At 39.0% G+C, this 27,216-nt stretch overlaps 1 protein-coding gene across 4 annotated transcripts in view; it reads left to right on the top strand.

Moving 5' to 3' along the window:
• TMEM245 (transmembrane protein 245) overlaps positions 1-27,216 on the top strand; it is a 104,094-nt gene that overhangs the window by 13,558 nt on the left and 63,320 nt on the right. For all 4 annotated transcript variants that reach the window (XM_033858381.2, XM_019946512.3, XM_019946513.3 and 1 more), the window contains exons 4-7: positions 10,720-10,836; positions 13,802-14,026; positions 15,283-15,452; positions 23,450-23,554. In XM_033858381.2, the coding sequence (XP_033714272.1) occupies positions 10,720-10,836; positions 13,802-14,026; positions 15,283-15,452; positions 23,450-23,554 (617 nt within the window). The remainder of the gene's footprint in view (positions 1-10,719; positions 10,837-13,801; positions 14,027-15,282; positions 15,453-23,449; positions 23,555-27,216) is intronic.

The following is a 27,216-nucleotide window of genomic DNA, read 5'->3' as shown; positions in this document are numbered from 1 at the left end:
AGCACACAGTTTCCACAGTAATTGACATTTGTCCCTTGCTTCTTTCTGATAGTTACACATAAGCTACAAGAGCAAATTACTAATTGCAGCAGATTTTTTAGAGGAAAAAAAAAGTTCTCAAATACCAGTGTGTTACAGTTAAGTTAGAAAATAGAGAGAAACAAAAAGAAGAAAAGAAAAATCATTAAAAATCCCACTGCCCACAGATTATACCAAAATGTTAACTAATGACTTTTATGCCTTTGGACTTTTTAAGACACAAGAAAACTGAATCATAGTGAAATTGTTTTGTAAACTGCATTTTAAACTTAATTATGTCACGAGCACCTTTCTATGTCCATGAATATACTTCTGCAATGTTATTTTTCACATCTCCTTTTCATGCTAATCACAAGGCTATTTGTGGCATTTCCGTGTATGTGTATAGCTACGTTACAGAAGTTTTTTTAAATTAAGTTGCTGTTTGTTTATTATTTTATTTGGTAGATGAGTAGTGTCTGACAATTGTAAGACTTTTTTTTTTTTTTTTTTTTGCGGTACGCGGGGCTCTCACTGTTGTGGCCTCTCCCGTTGCGGAGCACAGGCTCCAGACGCGCGGGCTCAGCGGCCATGGCTCACGGGCCCAGCTGCTCCGCGGCATGTGGGATCTTCCCGGACCGGGGCACGAACCCATGTCCCCTGCATCGGCAGGCGGACTCTCAACCACTGCGCCACCAGGGAAGCCCCAAGACATCTTTTATTCATAAATATTTGTTTAGAATTTTATAATAACTATCTGAAACAAAGAAACTTTAATTACTTATCTCTCTGAGAGTAGAAAATACAAAAGATTTTATTTTATATTTTTCTGTCTTTCTAACTTTTCTTTGCTCAGCCTCTCTTTCTGGTCACAATCTGTTAGACTGTGTGGTTATATATCGAACCAGTAGAAGTAAACTTCCTGTTTTGGCAACTACTGTAGAAAGCTTGGTGGTTTCTACTTGTTCCTCTGATAAGCTTTGTCTCTTTTTTTTCCCCTTTCCCCTAATAGTAGTGGTTCAGACAGCTCTGCTTATCCTTCACCCCTCACCCCAGGACAGTTTTCTCCTTTTTTTTTTCTTCTGGCATTTCTCTCTCTCTCTCTTTTTTTTCTTTTTTTCAATTGAGGTATATTTGACATATATCATTATATTAGTTTCAGGTGTACAACATAATGGTTCCATGTTTGTATATATCACCACAATAAGTCTAGTTAACATCTGTCACCTTACACAGTTACCAAAAAACTTTCTTCTTGTGATGAGAACTCTTAAGACCTACTCTCTTAACAACTTTCAAGTCTACAATAAAGTGTTATTAACAATAGCTTACCATGCTGCACATTACATCCCTGGGACTTGTTTATTTTATAACCGGAAGTTTGTGTCTTTGACTCCCTTCACTCATTTATCCCACCCCCACCACCAGTTCTGGCAGCCCCCCGTCTGTTCTCTGTATCTTTGAGCTGCTGTTTGTTTTAAGATTCCACATATAAGTGAGATCATACAGTATTTGTCTTTCTCTGACCCTTTTTACTTAGCATAATACCCTTGAGGTCCACCATGTTGCTGCAAGTGACAAGACTTCATTCTTTTTTATGGCTGAATAATATTCCTGTGTGTGCGTGTGCGCATGCGTGCACGCATGTGTGTATGTGTGTATATATATGTATGTGTGTGTATGTATACACACACACACACCACATTTTCTTTAGTCATCCGTCAGTGGACCCTTAGGGTGTTTCTGTATCTTGGCTATTGTAAGTAATGCTACAGTGAACATGGGGGTACATATGTCTTTTCGAGTTAGTGTTCTTGTTTTCTTCAGATATATATATCCTAAAATGGAATTGCTGGATCATATGGTAGTTATGTTTTTAATATTTTGAGGACAGTTTTGTCCTTTTGACTGCTTTTGTCCAGGGCTAAGTAAGTACTTTACTGCAAGTATATGAATAAAGTAGGTCTAACCCATGGGTTTCAGATGGATTTTCTCTTGGGTATAAATTCTAGTCAGCTGGTGATGGCAGCCTAGGGAGCCGTGAGGACAGGAGTTCTAAGACCAAGTATTGAGCTTGGGAAAAAAGAAGGCTGTGTTTGATTATTATTCCCCATAAGCCCAGAATAGTGGTGTGTTGGCATGCAACCCAGATTTCTGGTATTTGTATTCCAGACGATTACAAGAAAGGAAGTCATAGAGACACAGAATAAATGTTGAGAGCAGATTTGGAAATGTTGGTTTTCCTTGTTTTGTTTACTCCTATTCCAGCCTACTTCAGAATAGGCTTTTCTTGATTTAGAATCTTTTTATGGACTTCTAGTGTAGATAATCCTCATCATAAAATAAATTTAACCATTTTTTTTTTCTAAATTTCTGAATATTTTTTTCCTGTTGCCCCTAGTACCTTGTTTCTTTTAGGCATCAGAACTCAAGCCATATTGGGACAACCTTTCCCTTTTTTATAGTCAGTTCCCTCCTGTAGATGTCACTGTAATATAGTTAGGCACGGGAATACTTCAGTGTACTGCCATGGCATTGTGTGCATTTATTCCTTCCTTGTCACCTCCACTGTCCCATTGTAGGACTGCTCTTGTAACCTAGTCACTTGTGCAGGCATCTTTCTCTATGTCTTCTGAGCTTTGAATCTTTTGCTGTTTTACAATCTGTGGTTTGCTGGATGCACAGAATTAATCCTTTGGATGTCATCATACTTCAAAGCATGAATTTGTTTAGTTCCTAGATCCAGAAAACTCTTCTTATGTATCATTGCTGAGTTAGTTTCAGTGGTTCTTTCTGAACCCAGGGACCTTACTCAGTTCTTAGACCTTAGGAACTCTTACTTGGTGTTTCCTGGAGCCTCAAGTTAATGTAGGGAAAAATGTTAAGTGTCTACCATACTTTTAAGTGTACTATCTTTTTTAATCCACAAACAAAACATTCCCCCCACAACCTTGTAGAGTAGATTTCTCCGTTTTGCAGATGAAGACATTTAATAACAGGTTAACTGATTTGCCCACAATCCCACAGGTGACTGGTGGAGCTAAAATTTAAGCCTACGTCCTTGACTCTAACCTACGTCCAGTGTTCTTTCCTTTCACCAGGCTCTTTGACAAGCATCAGCCATCCTGAAAAAGTATCGACTGCTGATGTGTCTTTTTTTAAAAAATAAATTTATTTTATTATTTTATTTTATTTATTGTTTCTGGCTGTGCTGGGTCTTTGTTGCTGCACGTGGGCTTTTTCTAGTTGCGGCGAGCAGGGGCTACTACTCTTTGTTGCGGAGCGCGGGCTTCTCACTGCGGTGGCTTCTCTTGTTGCGGAGCACGGGCTCTAGGTGCACAGGCTTCAGTAGCTGTGGTGCATGGGCTCAGTAGCTGTGGCTTGTGGGCTCTAGAGCTCAGGCTCAGTAGTTGTGGCTCACGGGCTTAACTGCTCCGCGGCATGCGGGATCTTCCCGGACCAGGGATCGAACCGTGTCACCTGCACTGGCAGGCGGATTCTTAACCCCTGTGCCCCCAGGGAAGCCCTGCGGATCCGTCTTGCACTCAGTTGTAGTTGTCCTTTAGTCTTCATGTTGGCCCCGGTGGCTTACCACAAGCACAGCACCCAGCGTCTCTGCCTCCCGGGCCCCAGAAGTCTTAACTTGGCAGAAACCTGGAATCCAGCTTTGGTGTGTTCCCCGGGCCTGTGAGAAAGGAGGAACATAAGCATTGTTGGTCTCCCCTATGCGTGAGGCCTTGTAGGACTCTTAAAACATGCCATCTCATTTAATTTTCATAGTATACCAGTGAGAATAGTATTATACTTGTTTTACAGGTGAAGGAACTTAGGCTCAGAGAGCCATTTACTATGAGTATGAGAAGTGCTTCTTCTAAAGCTAGGCAAACAAGTGTCAGATGTATCTTTAATAGCCAGGACACCCAGGATGAGAAGTACAGGCAATTACACCTGGGCCTGATCCTCTTAACATTGGTAATTGTTTATGAGTGACCAGAAATACCTTGGTGAGGAAGGCTTCATCTTGTCTTAATTGTTTGGGACAGCATGTGATATGAATGAACAAGCTTGGTCCAGTTAAGCCCAAACTGGAGAAAGAAAAAGCGCAAAGTAAATTTCTTACTGCTTGTCTATCATTCCCCAATTCTGCCGCTGTCAGTTAAATAGACCTAGAGAAACTCCTAGTGGTCCATATCCAAACCCCTGTTACTGACCAGTAGTACAGTGAAGTGATACTAGAAGCTGTTGAGGAGGAGATGTATTTTCCACATTAGTAATGGAAACAGAAGCCTTCTTCAAAGGGAACTTTACATGCTGGGGAGATTTTACTTGATGTAAAGGGCCTCCTTCCAATAAGCATCTTTGGGTGTGTTCCTGGTAACTTCAACTGTCCCTGTGAAAGAGAACAAAGTAGATCAAGTATCTCCTTATCTAGACTGGCTTCAAAATATGTTTCCCTCTTTTATTAAAAAAAAAAATTATTTTGCCCATTGTCGACTTAGCCATATCAACAGATATTATCTGAACATGTGATCTATTTCTTATACCAGAGTATGAGTTTCTGTCCCCTGGTGCTAGGCTACTAATGTCAGTGGTCTGCTTATTTGGACATGTGTGGATTCCTGCTGTTTGGCCCTCCAGTTAATACTGGCCCGGGCTTCCCTGGTGGCGCAGTGGTTGGGAGTCCGCCTGCCGGGGGACACGGGTTCGTGCCCCGGTCCGGGAGGATCCCACATGCCGTGGAGCGGCTGGGCCCGTGAGCCATGGCCACTGAGCCTGCACGTCCGGAGCCTGTGCTCCGCAACGGGAGAGGCCACAACAGAGAGAGGCCCGCGTACCAGAAAAAAAAAAAAAAAAATACTGGCCCTTTCCCTGGGTAGATTGACTCTTGAAACCTTGGATGCTCTTTCCTTTCTTTGTTTATAGTTCTTGGCTCCCAAGATTATGTTCCCTTGTCTATGTGCCTATTTTTAGCTGGGGCTTTTTTCCCAGTACCATGAGTCTGCCTAGATTCCGGGTCCTGGCATTCTTCTGTCTAGTTGATCATCTCTCTGCCCAAACCCTTGGGGTTTTTGAAGTGCAGAAAGATATCACTAGACAAAAGTCATTCAAGTACATATCTGTTTGATGAGTAAGAGCAGTTGCCAAGTCTTATATCCGTAATTTTCAAATACTCTGTTGATTTTTTCTGTGTGCTATTCCTTTCGTTCCTTTGTGAAGTTTCAGGCATTCTGAAAATTTGCTGAATCATTTGTGTATTAACTAGGATGATATTGCGTAGTTTTCATTGATTTAGCTAAGACTTATTAAATATTTATTGTATATTTTAGTGATATCAGCAAGTTGGAGAAAGTTTTTAAACCATAGTTGTGAAGATTTAATCTGTTGATCTTAACTTTTCCTCAGGTCTTTCAGTGATGACTGTATGTAAGATGTTTTGCGTAGCTCTGAGGGGAGATCTAAAAATGTAAGGATAAGACTTAGGGAAACGGCTGTAGTACAGAGCAGGGAGGGGATGAGAGGTACAGGCAAATACTGTAGGAGTGCTAGTGGCTTGTGCTTGTAGTTTATCCTGTCAAAGCCAGCAGTTTTGATAAAGGTGATGGTGATAATAATATCATTTATTGAGCTAACGTCTGTTGAGTCCTACACAGCAGGCATTGTTCTAAGCATTTTATATGTATTGTTTCACTTAATCCTCTCGTGAGATAGGAATTTCTGTATGCTGCATTTTACACTTGAGGAGACTAAGACATCTGGATCCTAAGTAACCTGCCTGTGGTCATCCAACTAGTAAGAAATAGACCTGAGATTTGAACCTGGGCATTCTTGTTTCCTCACCTGTGATTCCAACCACTGAATTGTAATGCCCCTGTGCATAGTAAGTATAAGCACAGGTCCCATTCTCTCTGGTTCCATTCTCCCTCTGTATCCTCCTGTCTCTCCACTCTTACCATTGTACCCTGTGTTTCATCCTTATTCGACTTCCTAGAGTTCTTTGAACAGCACGCTCTGCTTTTTCTTGCCTTTGTGTCTTTACACCTGCTTTTTTGTCTTTCTGGAAAACTTTTCTACCTTTGTCCTCTAAGATACCAGCCTCTTCCTTTCTCCCCAAGCTAAACTTGTTCTGTCTTCTTTATCTAACTTGCTTAAATGGATTTAAAGGATGGCATCTTTTACCATTCTTGTCAGATAGCCCCTTTGGAAACTGTTCTCCCAGGCATGGGTTAGGTTTCTATCCTCGGTGCTCCCCCAATATTCTACACTTATATCTACATTAGCTCTTAACATACTGAATCATAACTGATAGTTTAAGTATTAGACTGAGCTTGAGACTAGGGTCTTAACTTAGTCTCTCATCCCAGCAACATAGCCTAGTCACCTGTTTGGTGAATGAATGAATGCTCAGTGGGAGTTTAGAAGTATAAGCCAAAATGCAGCCAAACTGAAAGTCCGTATTTGAGGAGCTATAAAATGATCTTCTTATTTTGGAGCTACCTAACCATCAGGGGACTTCTTTCTCTGACTTTCTCAAGGATAAGTTACCACTTCATTAAATTACTTGTGAAGAGGTAGGTTTAGTAATTGAGGACCCTGAACTAGTCTTTACTCTTATATGAGAGAATACTTTGTTTCCTTGAGTTTTTGTGGGGTTTTTTTGTGGTACGCGGGCCTCTCATCGTTGCGGCCTCCCCTGTCGCGGAGCACAGGCTCCGGATGCGCAGGCTTAGTGGCCATGGCTCATGGGCCCAGCCGCTCTGCGGCATGTGGGATCTTCCCGGACCGGGGCACGAACCCGCGTCCTCTGCATCGACAGGCGGACTCCCAACCACTGCGCCACCAGGGAAGCCCTTTCTTTGAGTTTTGATTGGAAGCCTCCCCCTTCCCCACCTTACTGTGCTGTCCCAGGCCATTAATCATTAGGTGTTCCCAACCTTTTCTCTTGAGTGGACCCCAAGAAATCTCTTGTGGGCACACAGGAACCTAAGACCTCTCTGGTCTCTGATGTAATCAGTTTGTGTTTAAATTTCTATTTGGAAGTCTAAAAAGAACTTCGGTATACCCCAAATCTTCATCCATTTCCCCTACACGTTCTCTGTCTGATCATAATCTGGAAACTTGGGGGTCATCGTTGAACCATTTATTGTTTTGTTACCAAGTCTGGTCCACTTTGACTACTCCATGTCTCTTAAATGCAGTCGCTTTCCCAACATCTTTCCTGTTAACCACTGCAGACCGTGCTGTCATCATGTCTTGCCTGTGATACTGCAATAACTTATCTCCCTCTACCTACTCTTGGTCTTCTCTAATCTGTTCTTGACCAAACAGTAGGAATGATCTTTTTATATCTCAAAACTGATTATTTATTTACAGAGTGGGGAGATGTGGTCATAAAAGGGCAACATGAGATCTTTGCAGTGATGAAACTGTTCTGTATCTTGTATCCATGCTGATACTCTGTGGTAGCGTACTGCAGTTTTGAAAGATATTACCATTGCGGGGTGGTGGGGACAGGATAAAAGGTACACAGGATTTCTCTGTATTATTTCTTACAACTGCATGTGATGTTACAATTATCCCAATAACATTTCAGTAAAAAAAATTATCCTATTTAAAACTCTTCAGTGCTTTCCTACTCCTTTTGGGATAAAGACTAAAGTCCTTAGTATGGTCTTCTGCGACTTGCATCATCTGGCTTACCATCTCCAGCCTTGTTTATTTGGTACCAGTTTCCTACTGTGCTCCAAACACACTGACCTTTCACTGTCTTTAACATACCAGTTTCTTCACTTACAGCCTTCCTATTTGCTTCCATCATCCAAAATATTATTACTTACCTTCCTTTGGTTAATTCCTCCTTATTCTTTATATGTCAGCTTCATTTATACTTCTTTTTTTTTTTTTTTAAAGAATCATTTGGGAAACTTTCTGTTTTTTAATAAACCCCCATTTTATTTATTTATTTATTTTTGGCCACTCCTCATGGCATGTGGCATCTTAGTTCCCACGCCCCCTGCATTGGAAGGGTGGTGTCTTAACCATTGGACTGCCCAGGAAGTCCCCATTTTTACTTCTTAAAGAGAAGCCTTTCCTGATTCTCCAGACTAAGTCAGATTTCTTCTGTTAGGAGCTCATAAAATACCCAGTATTCTTCCTTTATAGCAATCATCACAATTTGTATACATTCGTTTATCTGTGTGGTTCTTTAATTCGTATCTGTCTCTTCCACTCAGCTCGATGGGGGCAGGGTCTGTGTTTTTATCCCCAGCATTCAGTACAGTGAGTAATGGAAACACGTAAGACATGAAAGACACTGTGTTTTTCTGTCAGCCCTTGTTCTCTTATTGGCATCAAAAAAGCACCTTAGATACCTAGGCCAGGAGAATAGGTTCCAATCCAGATATCTAGCTTATGCTCTCTTCCCAGATCATGAGTTTGAGTTTCTCTTGGATTGCCTAAAAATTAAACCTCTTTCAGGTTACAGAGGCATTTATTCGAGGAGGGATAGGATATGATTGAGCAAGATGAGTGTGCTTGATCCTGATGGCTGAGGCTACCGAAGAGCCATCTCAGACCCCTGGCCTGCTTCCCTCTAGGACATGGCCAGCCTTGAATTTGTTGGGTGTGCCGAGTTTATCTGAAGCTGTAATTCATTGACCTTCCAAAGGTCATGGCTCTTTTCATTGGCTGGGCAGAGCTTTATGTTGCCACATTGAATATTGGCCTACCCAGAGGTCCCAGCTGCATGAGTGTGGGCGTACGTATGATTTGGTGACTGAGAACACTCAGCGTTCTCAGTTGGACAGTGGAATCCATGCCAGCTAGTCTAAATAGAAAGAGGTATTGGTTGTATAAAGAATTCGTACATACAGAATTTTTGGAAGGACCAGACAGTTAAGCTTGGATCTGACATGCAGAAGCAATGCAACCAGGAGAAATGCTCAACAACACCAAAGGACTGTTTGAGCAGAAATGCCACAGCTGCTGCTGCTTGCCACAAAGTTGGAGATCAGACAGCAGAACCTCTGGAACTTCTGCTAAGTACCTGCAGAAAAACCATGGGACTGTATTTGACAGGAGATCTTCCAAATTACAGTGAGTCACTTAGGGCTTCCACATCTGCACAGGCGTGCCTGCACAAGTGTTCTGCTGTATCACATGTGGAACTGTAGCTGCAAAGGAGTCCAAGAAATACAATCCTTAGCTTTCCAGTCTCTAGGGCACAAGAAAGCACACTAGAATGAGGTGTTGTGTGAGCTAGTCTGTGTTGTCTGCCATAGCAAATTAAAGGCTGACCATCATAGACAGACCTCATTGACCAGTGAATGTTTTTTTTGAATCTCGTGCAAATGGTTAAACTTGGTTTACTACCTATTAGGAACTTAACATGAGAACCTGTAACGTGAAACAGGGTAGTGATGATCTTTTAGATTTTCAAGCAGTGGATTTCGCCTGTGCTGAATTATGTACTTTATAGATAGTCAGTTGACCCTTGAACCATGTCAGGGTTAGGGACACTGACTCCACCATGCAGTCAAAAATCTGTGAGCTCCTATCTCTGCCTCAGAAACAAAGGAATTGATAAATGACTCACCCAAGGGCAGGAAGCTGAAACAGTTTGGGTAGAATCAGAATTCAAATCCTAGTTTGTTTTTTTTTTTTTTTTGCGGTACGTGGGCCTCTCACTGTTGTGGCCTCTCCCGTTGCGGAGCACAGGCTCCGGACGCGCAGGCCCAGTGGCCGTGGCTCACGGGCCCAGCCGCTCCGCGGCATGTGGGATCCTCCCAGACCGGGGCACGAACCCGTGTCCCCTGCGTCGGCAGGCGGACTCTCAACCACTGCGCCACCAGGGAAGCCCAAATCCTAGTTCTTTTGATTCCACATGTTGTGATCTCTCATCGAACAAAAACTTTTCCCCACACTTAGTTAATTTAAAGATCTGTAAAATAAAAATACAGATACTATATTTATTGAAAAAAATCTGTGTATAAGTGGACCTGCACGGTTCAAACCCGTGTTGGTCAAGGATCAACTGTATATGGTTTTGTATGATACCCATACATTTGCATATTCACTCATGGAATGTTGTCATTGAGAGCAAGTATGGGCTGTTCCATGCTGTGCTAGGAGCTAGTAATACAAAGGAAAGTAAGTCTGCATTCAAGAAGCTCACAGACTTGGTGTGGCAGTGTATTTCAACAGAGATGTGCAGTAAAATTAACCTGTGAAGTACAAAAAATATAAGCGTGGCACTCCACGTTTATATATCTACTATCTGCCACGTGCACCAGCATCAAGTTCCCAAATGAGAGAGATACACAGAGAGTCCAGGAACCTGCATTTTTAGCAGACTTTCCTGTTGCTTTTCTTTTTTCTTTTTATTGGAGTATAGTTGGTTTACAGTGTTGCATTAGTTGCAGGTGTACAGCAAAGTGAATGAGTTACACATACATCCACTCTTCTTTAGATTCTTTTCCCATATAGGTCATTACAGAGGACTGAGTAGAGATCCCTGTGCTGTGCAGTAGCCTGTTGATTCTTAAGCATTCTCCCTTGGCGAAGAACCACTGGTCTGGTGGGTCAGTAATAACCATTTGGTTTTATTGCTGTTGAAAACTTAGGAGTATGTTTCAGTTTGCAGGTTATTTCCCATTTTGTCCATTGCCTTTAAAAAGTTTAAAAAAATGCATGCTTGTTTTACAGGAGCAGAGTTACCAGGGCAAGTTATCTCCATGGCAGCTTCTACTCTAGCAACCTTGGCCATCTCCATCACAGGATATGAATCGAGCACTGAGGACCAGCCCTCTACCCAGCCTGCAGGTGACTGACGTTGTGAAGGAGTGCCTTCAGAATATTCCGGAAAATGAAATATATGTAGAATATAAAATTAAGAAAGACACTAGCACCACAAAATGCTACTTGCTGGTCCTTCATTCTTCTCTCTGGTTCCTATTTTTACACTTTTTTCCTTCTCATCTTTGTTCTCATATATCACTTTTTTCATACATTTAATTATTTATCTTCTTAGGTTTCTTATCTTGATTCTTCATTCTTTCCTTTTTTTTTTAAAGTGCTTTTCTTATTTTTCTGTTGTTATTCTCTCTCACTTTCGTGTTATTTTTCTTTTCTTAGTGTCCTATTTACCTTTGTCCATATTTTCTCTTACTTAGTCCTTTTATTTTCCATTTCTTCTGCAACTGTCAGTTCTCCTCCATTGTTCTACTTTGCTCTGACTTTTTTTTTTTTTTTTTTTTTTTTTAGGTACGCGGGCCTCTCACTGCTGTGGCCTCTCCCGTTGCGGAGCACAGGCTCCGGACACGCAGGCTCAGCGGCCATGGCTCACAGGCCCAGCCGCTCCGCGGCATGTGGGATCCTCGCGGACCGGGGCACGAACCCGTGTTCCCTGCATCGTCAGGTGGACTCTCAACCACTGCGCCACCAGGGAGGCCCTGCTCTGACTCTTTATGTTGCTTTTGTTGTTGCCTTTCTCCAGCTCTTTCTTTTGTTTTTTATTTTCCATCTTCCAGTCATTCATTTCTCTGGCATTTCTTGCTTTTATTCTCAAAGTTTGCTTTGCATGCCTCATGCTGTTAGTATATTGACTGTTTCCCTTAAAACAGAGCCCTCTGGTTGTTCTGCATGCAAAGCTCCTATAAGATCCAGCTGATAGGTTTATACCAGATTTAAAGTCACACTGTACTTGCACAGGATTCAGGAATGTAAAAGGCCTTCCCTCTCTGTGCCAAGAGGTCCATTAGTGCCAGAGGTTTGGGAGCTAAGGAATGTTTTTCATGAGCTATTTTTGAAGAATGGACTTCAGAGAAGTCTTGAAAGAAAGGATCGGCTAAGAGAAAGGCATTTGGGGTAGCAGGAAAATGTTATTTTTCTTGCACATCGAATCATGTTTTCAACGTGGAAAGGGGATGATGTTTTAGTTATGGACTTACTGTTCTTCTAAACATCTGCCACATCCACCAACGTGAAGTTTCCAAATTCGGAAGATATTCAGAGAGGGTCAAACAGAAGCATGTTATAATTAGCTTGCGCTTTAGCCCCAAACCTCAGGGTAGAATGTTTGTTCTGGTGAGGTGGGCTGACTTACCATGGTGCTAGTTATATCAGTAGTAAAAATGTACTCACAACTAATCATTTCACATTAAAAAGAAACACTAAGGAAATTATGACATGACGCTCAGAAGGTTACTGTGTGGTTACTTATGAAAATTATGAAATAACAGGGAAGGCATTGTTAGAACAAATATTTAGTGAGTACGTTCCATATGTCAGTTACTATTGTGTGTGCTAGGAAATCGGTGGAGGGGAGCGCAAGATAGACAAGGTCTTAGCTCTCCTGGAGCTGATATTCAACTGAAGGGAGAAAATGGGAAGGGTCATAAGTGGAACATGATACAACTATGTAAAATATGTAAAGACAATGGGGCAAATAGGGCGTTGAGATTAGGGGTGTTCATGGTTTTTTTTTTACCTAGACTTTAAGAAATATGGTATACTTTTATCATTAACTTTTTTATGGAAGGCAAAATGCAGGTTTTAGGATCTTATACATTTCCATCATCATGGTATATTCTGAGTAATAGTGAAATGTAATAGTAGTCGCGTTGTTAGAAAACAGTGCCTCGTGAAATAATTGAGTGATATCCTGTATTTGAAAATTCCTCATCCCCAGCAGTCTGTCATTTTTCATATCTAATTTTAAGAGAAAGATATGCTGCAAATCCCTGGCTGGTTCCTGTAAGGGCAGTTGGCTCCATTTAGGTAAAATGACGCTGAAAAGCCGTATTGTTTCAGAAATATATATAAATACATCTACTGTAAAGTTAAAAGAGGAGGAATTTTTTTTTTTGTTTTTTTGCGGTGCGCGGACCTCTCACTGCCGTGGCCTCTCCCGCTGCGGAGCACAGGCTCCAGACGCGCAGGCTCAGTGGCCATGGCTCACGGGCCCAGCCGCTCCGCGGCATGTGGGATCTTCCCGGACCGGGGCACGAACCCACGTCCCCTGCATCGGCAGGCGGACCCCCAACCACTGCGCCACCAGGGAAGCCCAGAAGGAATTTTTAAATAAAGAATTCTGTATGTTAATATTTGTTGCTTTATATGGTTTGGGTAATTTTGATGGGCTAATTATAATTCTCAGTTACTTTGTCTTGTGTTTTTCTTCAGTTTTTTTGTCTAAATGATATACATAAAAATATAAATGATATATATGTCATAAAAAAACTTGAACAGGGCTTCCCTGGTGGCGCACTGGTTGAGAGTCCGCCTGCTGATGCAGGGGACGTGGGTTCGTGCCTCAGTCCGGGAAGATCCCACATGCTGCGGAGTGGCTGGGCCCATGAGCCATGGCCGCTGAGCCTGCGCATCCGGAGCCTGTGCTCCGCAACAGGAGAGGCCACAATAGTGAGAGGCCTGCGTACTGCAAAAAAACAACAACAACAAAAAACTTGAACAATGTTAAGTATATAAAGTAAAAAGTAAAACATTTCTCATACTCAACCCTACTCCCCAAAAAACTTAATTTCCTTAGATGTAAACACAGCATTAATTCTCTACACCTTTTTCATTGCATATGCAAGCATACATCCAAGTCTTTTTTTCTTTTTTAACCCAATGTAATCATACTGTCAGAATACATTTTGAAAGCTTAAACTAGGCTAGCCTAGCAATTGCTCTGAATTACTGTTTATTAATGTTATTATTTATAACTTATAAATAAATTATTTATTTTTAATATGTGGGGGATTTTTTTTTTTCTTTCCCTCTTCAGGGACAGAAACCATGGACAGAGGAGAACCCCCTCCAACACTGTCCTCATCTGCTTCACCCTCCTCCCCTTCACCCACCTTGGGCAGACAAAGGCCTGAAGTTGGAACATTTCTTAGAAAGAAGAAAACTAGCGATATCTACTTTGTGTCTCTCCTTTGGGCCATTGTTGGAGTCCAGATCTGGTTGAACCTGTGGATTGTACAGTTGCTGCCAGTGCCTATTGCAGGTAATTGGTTAATTATGATCTTGTCTTGCCTTGGAAGACTTTTTTCTTTAACTTTTGGAGTTTTATGTTTGAGATAACTTTACTGTCTTTTTTTTTTTTTTTGGTGGTACGTGGGCCTCTCACTGTTGTGGCCTCTCCCGTTGCGGAGCACAGGCTCAGCGGCCATGGCTCATGGGATTACCGTCTTTTTAAATAAAAAGGGAGAGCAGGCTGTGAACAAGGTGGCCCCTTAAAAGTTTTTACAACTCTAATTACCCTGGTCTTATTCTTGAGACCATAGGAGCTTTCCTAGGACCTCTCCAGAGATTTAAAAATGCTGATAAAGGAATTGTTGAATTGGCATGTAACACTAACCTCATGGTTCAAAATAGTAAACTGTGAACTGTTAGATTTTAAGGCCAGGACTAATGACACAAAACTCCCTTGAGTTAGGGAAATTATAGTGGTTGGGATCCATTATCTAGGGTCCAAACTTCAAGGCAACCCTCACAGATAAATAGCACTTCCTTCTAGTCCCTCCACCTTCTTAGTTGGCCTTTAACAGAAGGCTTAACCTCTGTTTGAAGGGCCACCACACTGCCCACCTGCAGAGGGGTACTTTCACATTGTAGTCTGTGTGGTTCCCACTGAAGTTACATAGTACACAGCTGTTTGTGACAGCCCTGCTCGTACTCACCCTGCTTCTCTACCGAACCCCGGTAAGAGATTCAGATGTACAGAGCAGCATCGAGTAGAGAAATAGAAACAAATGAACATGTTGCCCTGCAGTAGTATAATCATGATGCATGTGGAATACCTTATACTCCTCTGGTCACTAAACATGAAACATCTAAGGAAAAGAACAAAATTTGGCAAGAGCAGCTATAATAGCCAAAGAGATTAGGACATGTCAGGGGTTAGTATTCTTTACCCTGGAAGGGTAAGGCGTGAGGGGCCAAGGTTGTAGTCACTGAAATCTTCATGATCAGGGTATCTTATGTTTATATAGGTTGTGAATCCCTGACCCCTTCGAGGATTAAGACTTCACAGAGAAGGAGGAATATAGGTGGGTGGGGATTGTGTGAAAATTGTCCCAGTTACATGAATTTGGAATATTTTGAACTTTCTTCTCTCCCTTCTCCTTTTTTAAAAAAAAAACAGTGTTTTAGCACTAGCTTTACTATTTTAGGAAGTTATATGAAATTGAGGAACCTATTCATGTTAAAACTTTGTAATCTCTATCTTTTTTATGTGTGTATTTCTCATCTTCCTTATAGTATGGATACTCAAAAAGCTCGTTATTCACTTTGGCGTTGTGAACTTCCTGGAGAAGCGCTGCTTGGTGTGGTGGCAGGTTATAGAGCACTTCCTGAAGGAGCGACAGGAAGCCCTGGCACCATGGCCAATTATCGGGCTTGGAAAATTCTTGTTGAAAGTTGATAGCAAGGTATTGTATTTTAAGAACTTGAGCTATTTTAATGGGGTTTATGTATTTCATTGTCTAAAATATTCCATTTTATGGTATATTGGTATTTATGTTTTATTTGTGGATAGAACATTTAATGTCTAATTCTATGATGAAATTTAAAGTTTAGAATTATGGTTTAAATAAGGATGGGATAGATTTAGTTTCAGTAAGTATTGTGTTAGTATTTTTACATCTTAAAAATGGGACACAAGGAGCACCTAGTTCAACTCTCTCATTTTATAAGGACCAAATTGAAATCTAGAGGGGTTAAGTGACTTGCCTAAAATTATATCGCCAGGTGGTGGCTCAGATCAGTGAATATTTTTGGGAGAATTCTTATGTGTCAGATATTATGCCAAGTCTTAGGGAAAATCAGATGAATCCTGGAAAACTAGGTGCAGAAGCTGTGTTTGATGGGGAGATAGCAACCCCTTAAAATTTAGAGGCTGAGTTAGATTCAGAGGCTTAGTGGTTAAGAGCATAGGCTCTGAATTCAAACTCTGGATTCAGATCCCTGTTCTGCTTATTAGCTATGTGACCTTGGATGAGTTTCTTAACCTTTCTGTGCCTTGGTTTTCTTACCAATACGATGAGTATAATAGCAGGTATACCTCATAGAATGGTTGTGAGTGTTAAATGAGTTAATATACGTACAATTCTTAGATCAGCATCTGGTACGCAGTAAGCTCTATATAAGTGTTAAGCTGTTGTTGTAATTTGGGGAGGAGAAGTGTGTACAGGATACAGTGGTAGTACTGAGCAAGAAATGACTCACTGTCGGAGAGCGGTGGGAGAGGGAAGGTTTTGCAGCAGAGGTGATGCCAGAGCAAATTTTGAAGCACAAGCAGGAGTTTATTAGGTAGACATGGCAAGAAGAGCAGGTGGATGGAGCAGTGCAAGGGCACAGAGACTCCCATAGCATGAGTTCTTGGGGAACACCAGGAAAATGGCAATGGCTGGGATATGTGAAATGGTAATTAGTGGGAAGCAAGGCTGGAGGGTCAGGTGAGACTGGATCACGAAGGCCTTTTTATGTGCCACACTGCGCAACCTGGACGTCATCACAGGGCTAGTGACTGCTTCCTTTAACAGGTCCATCCATGACTTACGGTTGAGAAACACTGTTAGTTGAAACAAATGTAGATATAGATGAGAACAGTAACTGGAGTTCATGTGATGGGGGAGGAAGTCGAAGGAGATGCAGGGGATACATTTTCTTACATATTGCCTGATGGTCTTCCAGAAAGTTTGCCAGTTTCAATTCCCACCACTGCAACATGTGAGAATGCCCATTTCCTTGAGCTCTTGCCAACACTGGATGTTATAGTGTAACAAAAAGTCCATTTTAGTTTTGTAAAGCGAAGTATCTCAGTGTTGTTTTAATTTGAAAATTTTAAAAATACAAATTAGGTTGACCATCCTTTTATTTGCTTATTGGCTGTTTATATTTTTCTTTTGTAATTTGCCTATTGTGTTCTTATTAATTTTTTTCAATTTTTTAAATAAGAAAGAATCTAAAACTTCTCACAAATTTCAACATATTTATCACATCTCCCTGATTAAGGTGAAGCTTTATCTTATTAGAGCAGATTTATCACTTCAAACTGTTTAAAGAGGGTAACTCTTACTTCAATTAATTTCTTTGTCTTAGCACTATCGGATGGGATAGAAACTGAATCCCCTTCTCAGTGTTCCCAGGTACTTGTATTTGGAGCCCTTCGTTTAGGAAAACTCTACAGTTGTGTCAGTTGAAGTTCCAGGGGTGTCAAAAAGTATTTGTTATGGAGTAGCCTTGTAAAAATTTTTCATTTTTATTCTAATTTATATGTCAATCTGTCCTTCTTAAGGAAGAGAGACAGTAAAATGAATAAAACTAGCATTTTCTGTTATATGTAATACATAGCAGAATAAATGGCTCTCTCAAACTGAATATTTAATTATAATTGATGTCAAAATTATGTTCTGTGTAGTATAATAATGTATGTGGGCTCCTGCTTTGGGGAATAAATCTGTTTTTCTGTTTGATTGCAATTGATTGGACCAGTGTTTTTGAAATGATCCACATACAGGAGATTGTTTTAAGTATGTGTCTAAACATGTATTGAGTGTACTTTAGGGAAAACTCTGCAAGGAGCATTTAGTTACTCTGATGAAATTATGCGTCTTAGTTTTTATGCTTTTTATGTCACTAATAATGCCTTAACTCTTACGTTTACTGATTTTTAGATTATGTATCCACTAATCAGCATGAGTTATTATAGTGCTAAATATTGTGAGGTGTAGATGACATAATGTTGATGTGAAAAAAAGGGTATTATATATGGTAGAAAAATGTGTGCCTAAAAAATTGGAAATGGAAGGAAATGCACCAAATCTGATCAGAATCTTAGATATGTCTGCTTTTTCGCCAGGTGTTCACTGTTCCAAATGAGCACTGAAATGTTTTACTCTAGGAAGTGTGAAATAAGTAGTGTTATAACGCTATAACTACAAAGTTCAATGAAAATGTAGTTTATGAACATAAATTAGTTTATACAGGGACTGAAAATCCTTTTGGTGCATGATATGTGAAAAATCTTAATTATCACTTTGATCTTTGGAATTTGGTGTGAAAGTTCAAGCCTATAAGCATTCAAGTTATTTTTATGTATTTTTAATTATTGAATTGCCAACAAAGCTTGTGGTTATCATCATTTCAATCGTGTATCTTAAAGGACTGCTACATTCACTTGATTTAAAAACTTTGTTAATGCATTACAATTTTTTTTTCCAGTTTTTCCTTTGTCTGAGATAATTTCCTCCTCATGCTCTCAATGATTTTCTTTTCTTTCCTTTTCATGCTATTACTGTATTCTCTAATGATATGCCCCTGTTCTTATCTTCTCTCTCTCACCTTACCCCCCCTATCCTCAAGCTCTGGCACTGGCTAAATAAGAAGGTAAACAAACACCTGGATTTTGGTTTTTACTATTGAATTCTGTAACTTCCCCCCAAATCTCCGTTCTCACCCTGTTTCTGTCCACATGTCAAACTAAGTTTTTGTTTTTAAAGTTCTAATTATAAGCTATGGAAGGTCATGAAGCATTAATATCGTCACAGTACAATTTGCTAAAAACTCAAAGCTATTTATTTAGGATGTGGATGATATCTCCTTGCCCAAGTGTGTGTAAGTTCTGTCTTGTAGTCCTTTTGTTCACTGTGATTAACATTCCTTTTTAGCTCTATAATGTGACCCAGTCTGATACTCTAATCTCCTTTGTTGTGTGAGAACACATTAGGCAGAAGTTACTAAAAAGGAGAGAGAACTCGTTATGGCTACTTTTTCTATAAATAACACAGTATTTTTAAAAAATATAAATTTGTGAAATATTTGTCTGATTCTCTTGGCTGGTAATGTTATATGTTGTCCTTTTTAATAACTAGTATTCCAGAATTTTATTTTTATCTTAAAAAGGATTGTAGTCATGGCCTATGATATCTAATTTTATGTATTTCCCAAAGTGTGAGGTATCTGTGGTCAATGACTCACATGATCAGCATGGAATTTTCAATAACTTCAATAAAGGCTAATGCAGATATATTAGGAGTGCTGTATCTCTGATATATTGTCCACATACAGTAGTTCTGACTTAATATCATCAGATCCCTAGGGCAGATAGCAAAAGATGACATCATTCATGTGTATTGTCTTTAAACACAATAAGGCCTTAAAAATCGTCAGTGAAAATATAGCAGGCCTTAAGAAAGATGTGGTACCTCTTGGAAATAGATCAAAATGTGACTCTTAGGTGTAAAGATTAGGGTTTCATTCTTTCTGTTGAAGCAAGAAAGGGGAGACTCTTGACAGTGCTTATGCTTTTAAACGTTGGATTGAAAATAAGCAGTGTGTGAAATAAATAAATACACACACACACCACCACCACTACACACACACACACACACAAACACACATACACAACTGGCTATATATACCTCCACTGAGTAAATGAGTTCAATCCTTGGCAAATGATAGTGCTGCAAATATGTTACATTTTCTTACTTTGATTAAAGTAGGTGATTTTATGTATTTTCCCAGTTTGTGTATATTGAAATGAAATTGTCTTCTAGAGATGAGAGAAAGGAGATTTAAAGTCATTAGGTTCAGGGACTTCCCTGGCGGTCCAGTGGTTGAGACTTTGCCTTCCAATGCAGGGGGTGTGGGTTCGATCCCTGGTTGGGGAGCTAAGATCCCACATGCCTTGTGGCCAAAAAACCAGAAGATAAACCAGAAGGAATATTGTAACAAATTCAATAAAGACTTTAGAAAAAAAATGAAGTCATTAGGTTCAATCTGATTTAACCTTTGGTGACTAAATGAGTTAGGTTGCCTAGTTCATAGCTGACTAGTTGTGAGTTTGAAAAGATTCCTAAGAGATCAGGTAACTTTTTCCTTTTCTTTGGTGATTCCATGTAGTGTAGGTAAAGCATTGGTGTAGAGTAGGAGTAACTGCTTTAAGTTCTGAGGAAAGCATGTAAATAAGTTGAGGTCTGTTTTGTTACATTTCATCCAGGGTCAGAAAATTTGCAGCATTGGGTATTGGTATTCCAAGTTCAAGTGGAGTGAATTAGAGAGTAATTCAAGAGAAGTGAGGGTGAGAGACACGTCTATGATTAATTGAAATGTAACTGTTTCTTAAGACTTGTTTTATTTCTTAGTATTTATTATTTGCACTAAGACTGCTAGAATTTGGTTAAAAAAAAACAAAGCAAAATAAAAACCTCCAGGTCCAGAATAACGAAATAGAAAACTCAGTAGTGGAATGACACTTTCTTCATAGTTTGATAAATAGGGCCAGTCAGTTTCAGAGTGTCTTTTGGTATAAGTATAAATTTACTGACATTGCTACATTAAAAAAAAAAATGCTTGCCCTTCATTTATACTTGAAACATTAAGAATGTTGTTTTAAAATTACTCCCCTTCCACTTTTAGAAAATAAAGTTTAAAATCTGAAATAATTTCTCTTGGTGTGGAAAGCTGGGAAAGTTACTAGACAACTGTGCAATTTCCACGAGCAGGGCAGGGTTTGACAGGTGGTGTGATTCCCTTTGCCCAAAGCGGACCACAGAACAGGATGAGCCTCATGGGACAGAGCCACTGGCATTTCTTTATGAATTCTCTCCTCCTTCCTCTTCCCCTTCCCCCTTGCTTCCTCTGACCATGTTTCTCTTTCTGTGTCTATCAGTTGCTGTTTCCTTATGAGTCTTGTTCCATTCACTCTTTCAGGGAGTTGTTTTCCTCCATAAGTTTTCTATCCATTTTGTTTCCTCTCGATTGGTCCTTAGTTCTTCACATTTTTAAGTCTTTCCTGTCTCTCTTTCCCACTCTTTGTGCTCTCTTTCGCTTTTGCTGTCTTCTTTTTCGTGTTTTCTCACCTTATATCTTAGCTGGCTGTAATGTGAATAGACCCCCCCCCCCGCCCTAACTTTTTTGCTTATGTATTGAACATCTTAAATGACTTGATTTACAGGCACACCTCAGAGATATTGCGGGTTGCATTCCAGACTACCCCAGTAAAGCGAATATTGCAAATAAAGCAAGTCACATGATTTTCTTTGGGTTCCCAGTGCATATAAAATTTGTTTACACTATACTGTAGTCTATTAAGTGTGTAGTAGCATTATGTCTAAAAAACTGTAAACTTGAATTAAAAATACTTTATTGCTAAAAAATGCTATCATCTAAGCCTTCAGTGAGTTGTAGTAGTAACATCAAAGATCATTGATCACAAATCACCATGGCAAATACCATAATTAAAGTTTGAAATATTGGGTGAATTACCAAAATGTGATACGGAGACACAGAATAAGCAAATGCTTTTGGAAAAAATGGTGCCAATAGACTTGCTCGATGTAGGGTTGCCTCAAACCTTCACTTTGTAAAAAAAAAAAAACACATTATCTGCAAAGCACAGTAAATTGGAAATGAGGAAAATAAAACAAGGTCTGCTGTATTTTAAATTTTAAATGAAACATCTACCCCTCAGTATTATCTCTTGAAAATAAATCTTTATTTAGGTGCCTCTTATTCCAAGCCTTAGGTATAGGCTTGTGATAGGAAAATTCTACCCTGGCTTAAAAACAAAATTTGACTTTTGTAATGTTGTTATATATAACGTGTCTGTGAATATTCCACATTTTATATGTTAAAAATACCCAGACATAAATTTAGATATTCATACTTTCCAAATAAAATATCTTTTATGTTAACATATTTCAGGATATGACTTTTCTAAAAAAAATTGAGGCTCCTAAGTTATTTTCAGAAATCATAACTTGTGAATACAAATCCGGTCTTAATTCTGAAATTATTTTATTTATCTTGCCTAGTCAAATATGTATTAACTGAGCTTTTACCACATGCCATGCACTGTTAGGTTTTGGAGATAAAAAGAAGAGTAATGCAGCACTAGCTCTTTCCTCGGGAAACTGTATCAAGAACTAGATGTAGAGTTAGTTTCTGATTGTGAAACTTTTCAGTTTCATTGGTTTTAGAACTTACATTCAAAATATGACCTCTGACCTTCCATATCTTAGAAACCTGTTATTACTTTTTTTAATCTCTGCATTGTCTTTGATGCTTTGGTAGCATGCACTGAAAATTAACTCTTCCGTTTGAAGCTGTAATTGCCAAGATAAAAGATGCACTTTTTATCTTTGAGTTCACTGTAGCATTGATCTCTTAATGACAGTGTACTTCATGAAAGATAAGGAGATGCAAGCTTACAATCACTGAGTGGAAAATAAATGTTTTAGAAGGCATGTTGTTTTAACCACCATTTTTTTGCTCTTGGATGTTTAACTCACTGTTTGGAGAACATAATTCATATTTAAATTAAGAGTAACTTATTCAGCAATGCTCATGTTGGAGCTGAGGGCTGCAATGTGGTATTTCAGTCGTCAGTCTGATTGTATTTTTGAAATGTTAAATGGTAGCTTGGCATGGCAGGAATTCTAGAAATCTATCAGAATTATATAATCTCAAAACAAAAATTTTTATAAATGTAGGATTATTTGTGATTGTGAAAGATGAGAGGAGTTATACTCAAAATAGAACGTCAAGTAGCATTTAGGGAAAGCATAATTTTAATTATTGATTAAGGAATAACCATTACTTTAATGATTATTCTTTATTTGCAGTCAATTACAATTTGTCATAAAGCTTATGTTTTAAAAAGAATAGAAATGTCAAGTGGAATATCAGATTTTTGAAAATATTTTATTATGAAATATTTCAAATATAAAGAAATAAGAAGAGCACCCACATGCCTATCTTCCAGCATGACAAAATATTACCTATGCAGTTGAAGCCTATTGTGTACCCCTCCCTGCTTGTGCATCCACTTCCCAACCGTTTTGCCCCCAGGGTAACTATTATTCTGAATTAGTATTTATTATTACCTTAACATTAGATTTTATTCTTCCTGCTTTTATAACCCTAGTGACATTAAAGGGAAAAAATAGTTTGAATGCAATTCCCATTTTAATTTGCTCCTATTTTATCTGTATAATTCAGGACATACCTGTACTGTAAGAGTCATACTTTTTCTAAAGTCATCTATATTTGCTAATTGACAGTAAAATTTCATGAGATTTGAGGTCACTAATGGATTGTCATTATTTTGTTTAGAATTTTTATCAGATTGTAAATTATAATTTGAAAGGTAAATATACCACAGTATGAGAATCCAAGCATTTATATTCAAACTGACTGCCTTTTCTTAGATATGACAATAATAAACTCTTTCTGTAAACAACAATGGTAATTAATATTGTTACTTAACTTTCTAAAGTGGTTTAAAGCTTTCCCTGCTTTAATCATTATGCCATAGTTTGCTTTGCAATGCTGAATATCTTGTCTTCATGATGTTTGAATACATATGTGTTTTTATTAAGTTGTGTTTGAAAGATAACTAATTCTCTTTTTCGTTTCTGTGCAGATGATCATCTGGCTGGAGAAGATGTTAGACAAAATAATTAGCATTTTCATCATATTTTTGTTAGTGATAGGAACCCTTCTTTTAGCCCTACTCCTGACTGCAAAGGTAGAATACAACAATACTGTTATCATTAATAAACTCTTAATTGTTAGAATTTGTCATGTAGGTAAGAAGCTAGCAGATGCAGGCATGGGAAATATTACTTTGCTTATAAGTATGTATAACAGTTAAAGTATTTATGATGTTTGTATTACTAGTTTTGCCATGAATTTGCCTAATATATTTTTTAATGTACATTTTTATTTATTTCATAAAAATCCTCTGAGGTAAATGCAGATGAAAAATTAAGATACTGAGGAAAAAGTGGCTTCTTCTGTCAATAGGAGAACTACGATCTGATCTCATGACTTCTAGTGTAGATCCTGTTTCCTAGATCAGAATTCAATTCCTTTCCTTCATGTCTCATTGGTTTTTCTGCTGATTTACCATTAGGATATTTCTCGCTTTCCAGATCCTTCCAGCTTGCATTTCCTCTCCCCCTTCTTAGTTTGCATTGCTGTAACAGAAAACCATAGACTGAGTGCCTTAAACAACTGGCATTTCTCACAGTTCTGGAGGCTGGAAGTCCCAAATGAAGGTGCCAGCATGGTCAAGTTCTTGGTAAAGGTCCTCTTCCTGGTTTATACATGGCTGTTTTCTCCTTGTGTCCTCACATGGTGGGGAGAAAGAACATGTGTCTCTTCTTATAAGGGCACTAATCCCATCATGAGAGCTCCACCCTCATGACCTAATTACTTCCCAAAGGCCCTACCTCACATTGCTTGTTAGGATTTCAACATATGAATTTCGGGAGGATACAAAAATTTAGTCCATATCACCCCTCTTTCATCAAAGAAAATCATTCTCCAAAGTGCAGCTAAAATTTTCTCTGTAGTAATGTATCTTATGGACTATTTAAAAAACTTTTATAATCTATTTAAATCTTTATATTGACTCAACTCTGCATCCCAGATTTTTATGTTTTCCAGGAATTGTGAAGCTTACATGAAATCATGGATATGAAAAATTTTCCTTTAGTGCTGTAGAGATATGGTAGTACCTGTTATCAGTAGATAATCTAATATGCAGCAATTTACTAAAGGATTACACTGTTTCCTGCTATTTGACTTTCTACTTGCAAGTCCTATTTCTCAGTCATTCTTAGCTTCAGTATTCCCTGATCTTATCAACCTGCTCTCTCTGTACCTGTTTCAGTTTCAATGCAGTTTTTATCTGTTCTTTGGATTTTAATCGTGTATAGTCACTTATTTAGACTCTACAGCCTTGTTTAGAGACCTTTCTTTGTTTTTGTCATATTTCACCTAAACCTGCCACTGCACGAGTTCCTAGTTCTTAGAGAAATCTTTCACCAGTATGGTCTTCCGTTTTCCTTTTTTCTCTTTTTCCTCTCTCTTCTTCTGTTCCACTCTCCCTTCTTCATCCCTTTGAGTAGGGTCTTCTTGCCTGCCCATCTCAATTGTTCATCTTTCAAGTTCTTTTTCTTTGTTCATCCCATGCTTCAGTGAGCTTTTGCTTCCCTGAACTTTCATAACAAGTATTACTGAACTACTTCATTGTGGTCTAGGACTCATGCAAACTGAGCTTTTGAAGGAAATTTACTGGTTATCTAGTTCATTCTCCCAACCAATAAAAGGATAATTCTCTAAAACACCACGACAGTATCCGTTTGAATGTCTAATAGACATCTCAGATGTAACATGTCAAAACTGAATTCCAGACCTCCCTTGCTTGTCTGTTCTCTCACAGTCTTCCCATTTTGGTAAGTGACAGCTTCATTCTGTTTGCTCAGGTGAAAAGCCTCAGGGTCATTCTTGACTACTTTTTTTCTCTTATATCCACATCCAGTCTGTCAGAAAATCCTTTTTGCCTCCATTTTCCTGATATATCTTGGGGTAATAGCAGGGTGAGGATGTCAGGTAATTCCTTTCTACCTAAAGCAAGAATAAAATGGTATAAAAATGACTATAAACACCATATCAGGGCGTTGGAAAATGACCAGTTAGGCAATAATTTGAGGAGTATTTGCTCATGAAAAACTGCTACCACATCTGGTAAAAACAAGTAGTTTGTGGCTTTCTTGCTTGGAGTTCCCTATCCTCATCTGCCTGGCGTGAGCAGCAAAAACCTGCAGTTTTTCTTATGGGAGGTGGTGGATTTGGTTCGGGGCTGGCAACAGAGAAGCTGTGAATTAAAGGGGGAGATTCTGGAAGCAAGAGAGCCATAGAAGGGCTGAGATTAATAAATCACACATTCTAGACTGGTATATGTGAGACCTCAAGGAGTCCTGTGAATATTGAAAACCTGGGAGATTTGCAAATTTGTTGTGCCTTTGATTGTATTTCTCAACTCACACACATCTCAGGCTGCAGAGGATGAAGCTTCCTAGTGTGAAGTGTCTGAGCATAACTTCTGCCCAAATTATTTGCTGTCTGTTAAGCTATTCAGATCTAGGGGAAACCCTTAGGCTTTTCAAAAAATAAAAGACATTGAGCAGAGACATTAATGACAGGGAAGACAGACTTTGCAGTTTGATTACAGATAAGTTATATGCTTACTGAAACAAAATAACAGCTTTCAGAGGTATAGAACAGAATCCAGAGTTGCTACAACACATTTTTTAAAAAATGTATTTCATTTATTTATTTGATTGCACCATGTCTTAGTTGCAGCAGGCACGCTTCTTAGTTGTGGCATGTGGGCTCCTTAGTTGCAGCAGGTGAACTCCTTCGTTGCGGCCAGTGGGCTCCTTAGTTGTGGCATGTGAACTCTTAGTTGTGGCATGCATGTGAGATCTAGTTCCCTGACCAGGGATTGAACCTGGGTCCCCTGCATTGGGAGCATGGAGTCTTAACCACTGCACCACCAGGGAAGTCCCTACAACTCATTTTTTTACATCCAATTTTTAACCAAAAATTACTAGACATACAAAGAAACAGAAAAATGTGACTCAAGGGGAAAAAAACCCAAAGAATTATACACTTAAGTGGTCCACATGTTGGATTTAGCAGACAAAGAATTCAAAGCTGCTATTGTAAATATGTTCAAAGAATTAAAGGAAAGTATGCTAATAATGAGTAAGCAAATGCAGACTCAACAGAGAAATGGAGACTATAAAACAGAACCAAATAGAAATCCTAGACTGAACTGAAACTGAAAAGAACAATAACAAATGAAAAATCACTAGATAGGCTCAACAGCAGATTTGCAATCCAGAAAAAGGAAACTAGTGAATTTGAAGAAAGATCAGTAGAAGCATACAATCTGAAGAACAAAAATTTTAAAAATATTGGAGCCTCAGAGATCTGTGGGACAATATCAACGTTTCTGTTAGAACCTAACAGACACGTAATTGGAATCTGAGAAAGTGAGAAGAAAAAAAAAGTTGAAAACTACTTGAAGAAATAATGGTCAAAAACTTCCCAAGTTTCATGAAAAGCATTAACAGATCCAAGAAGCCTGACAAACCTTGAGTAGAATAAATACACAGAAACAAAAAATCACACCTAGAAACATCATAGTCAAGCTACTAAAAGCCAAACAGAGAGAAAAAGAATCTTGAAGGAAGCCAGAGAAAAATTACACATCACACACTGGAGAACAACAAAACAATGAGTTAATTCTCATAATAAACAGTGAATCCGAGGAGGCATTGGAATGACATGTTCAAAGTCTTGGGGAAAAAAGAAGTGATCAACTAAGGATTTTAT

The sequence above is a fragment of the Tursiops truncatus genome, chromosome 6, assembly GCF_011762595.2.
Source record: "Tursiops truncatus isolate mTurTru1 chromosome 6, mTurTru1.mat.Y, whole genome shotgun sequence".
NCBI lineage: Eukaryota > Metazoa > Chordata > Mammalia > Artiodactyla > Delphinidae > Tursiops > Tursiops truncatus.
Note: the sequence above shows the minus strand (reverse complement) of the source record. Positions and strands in the feature narration are given on the sequence as shown.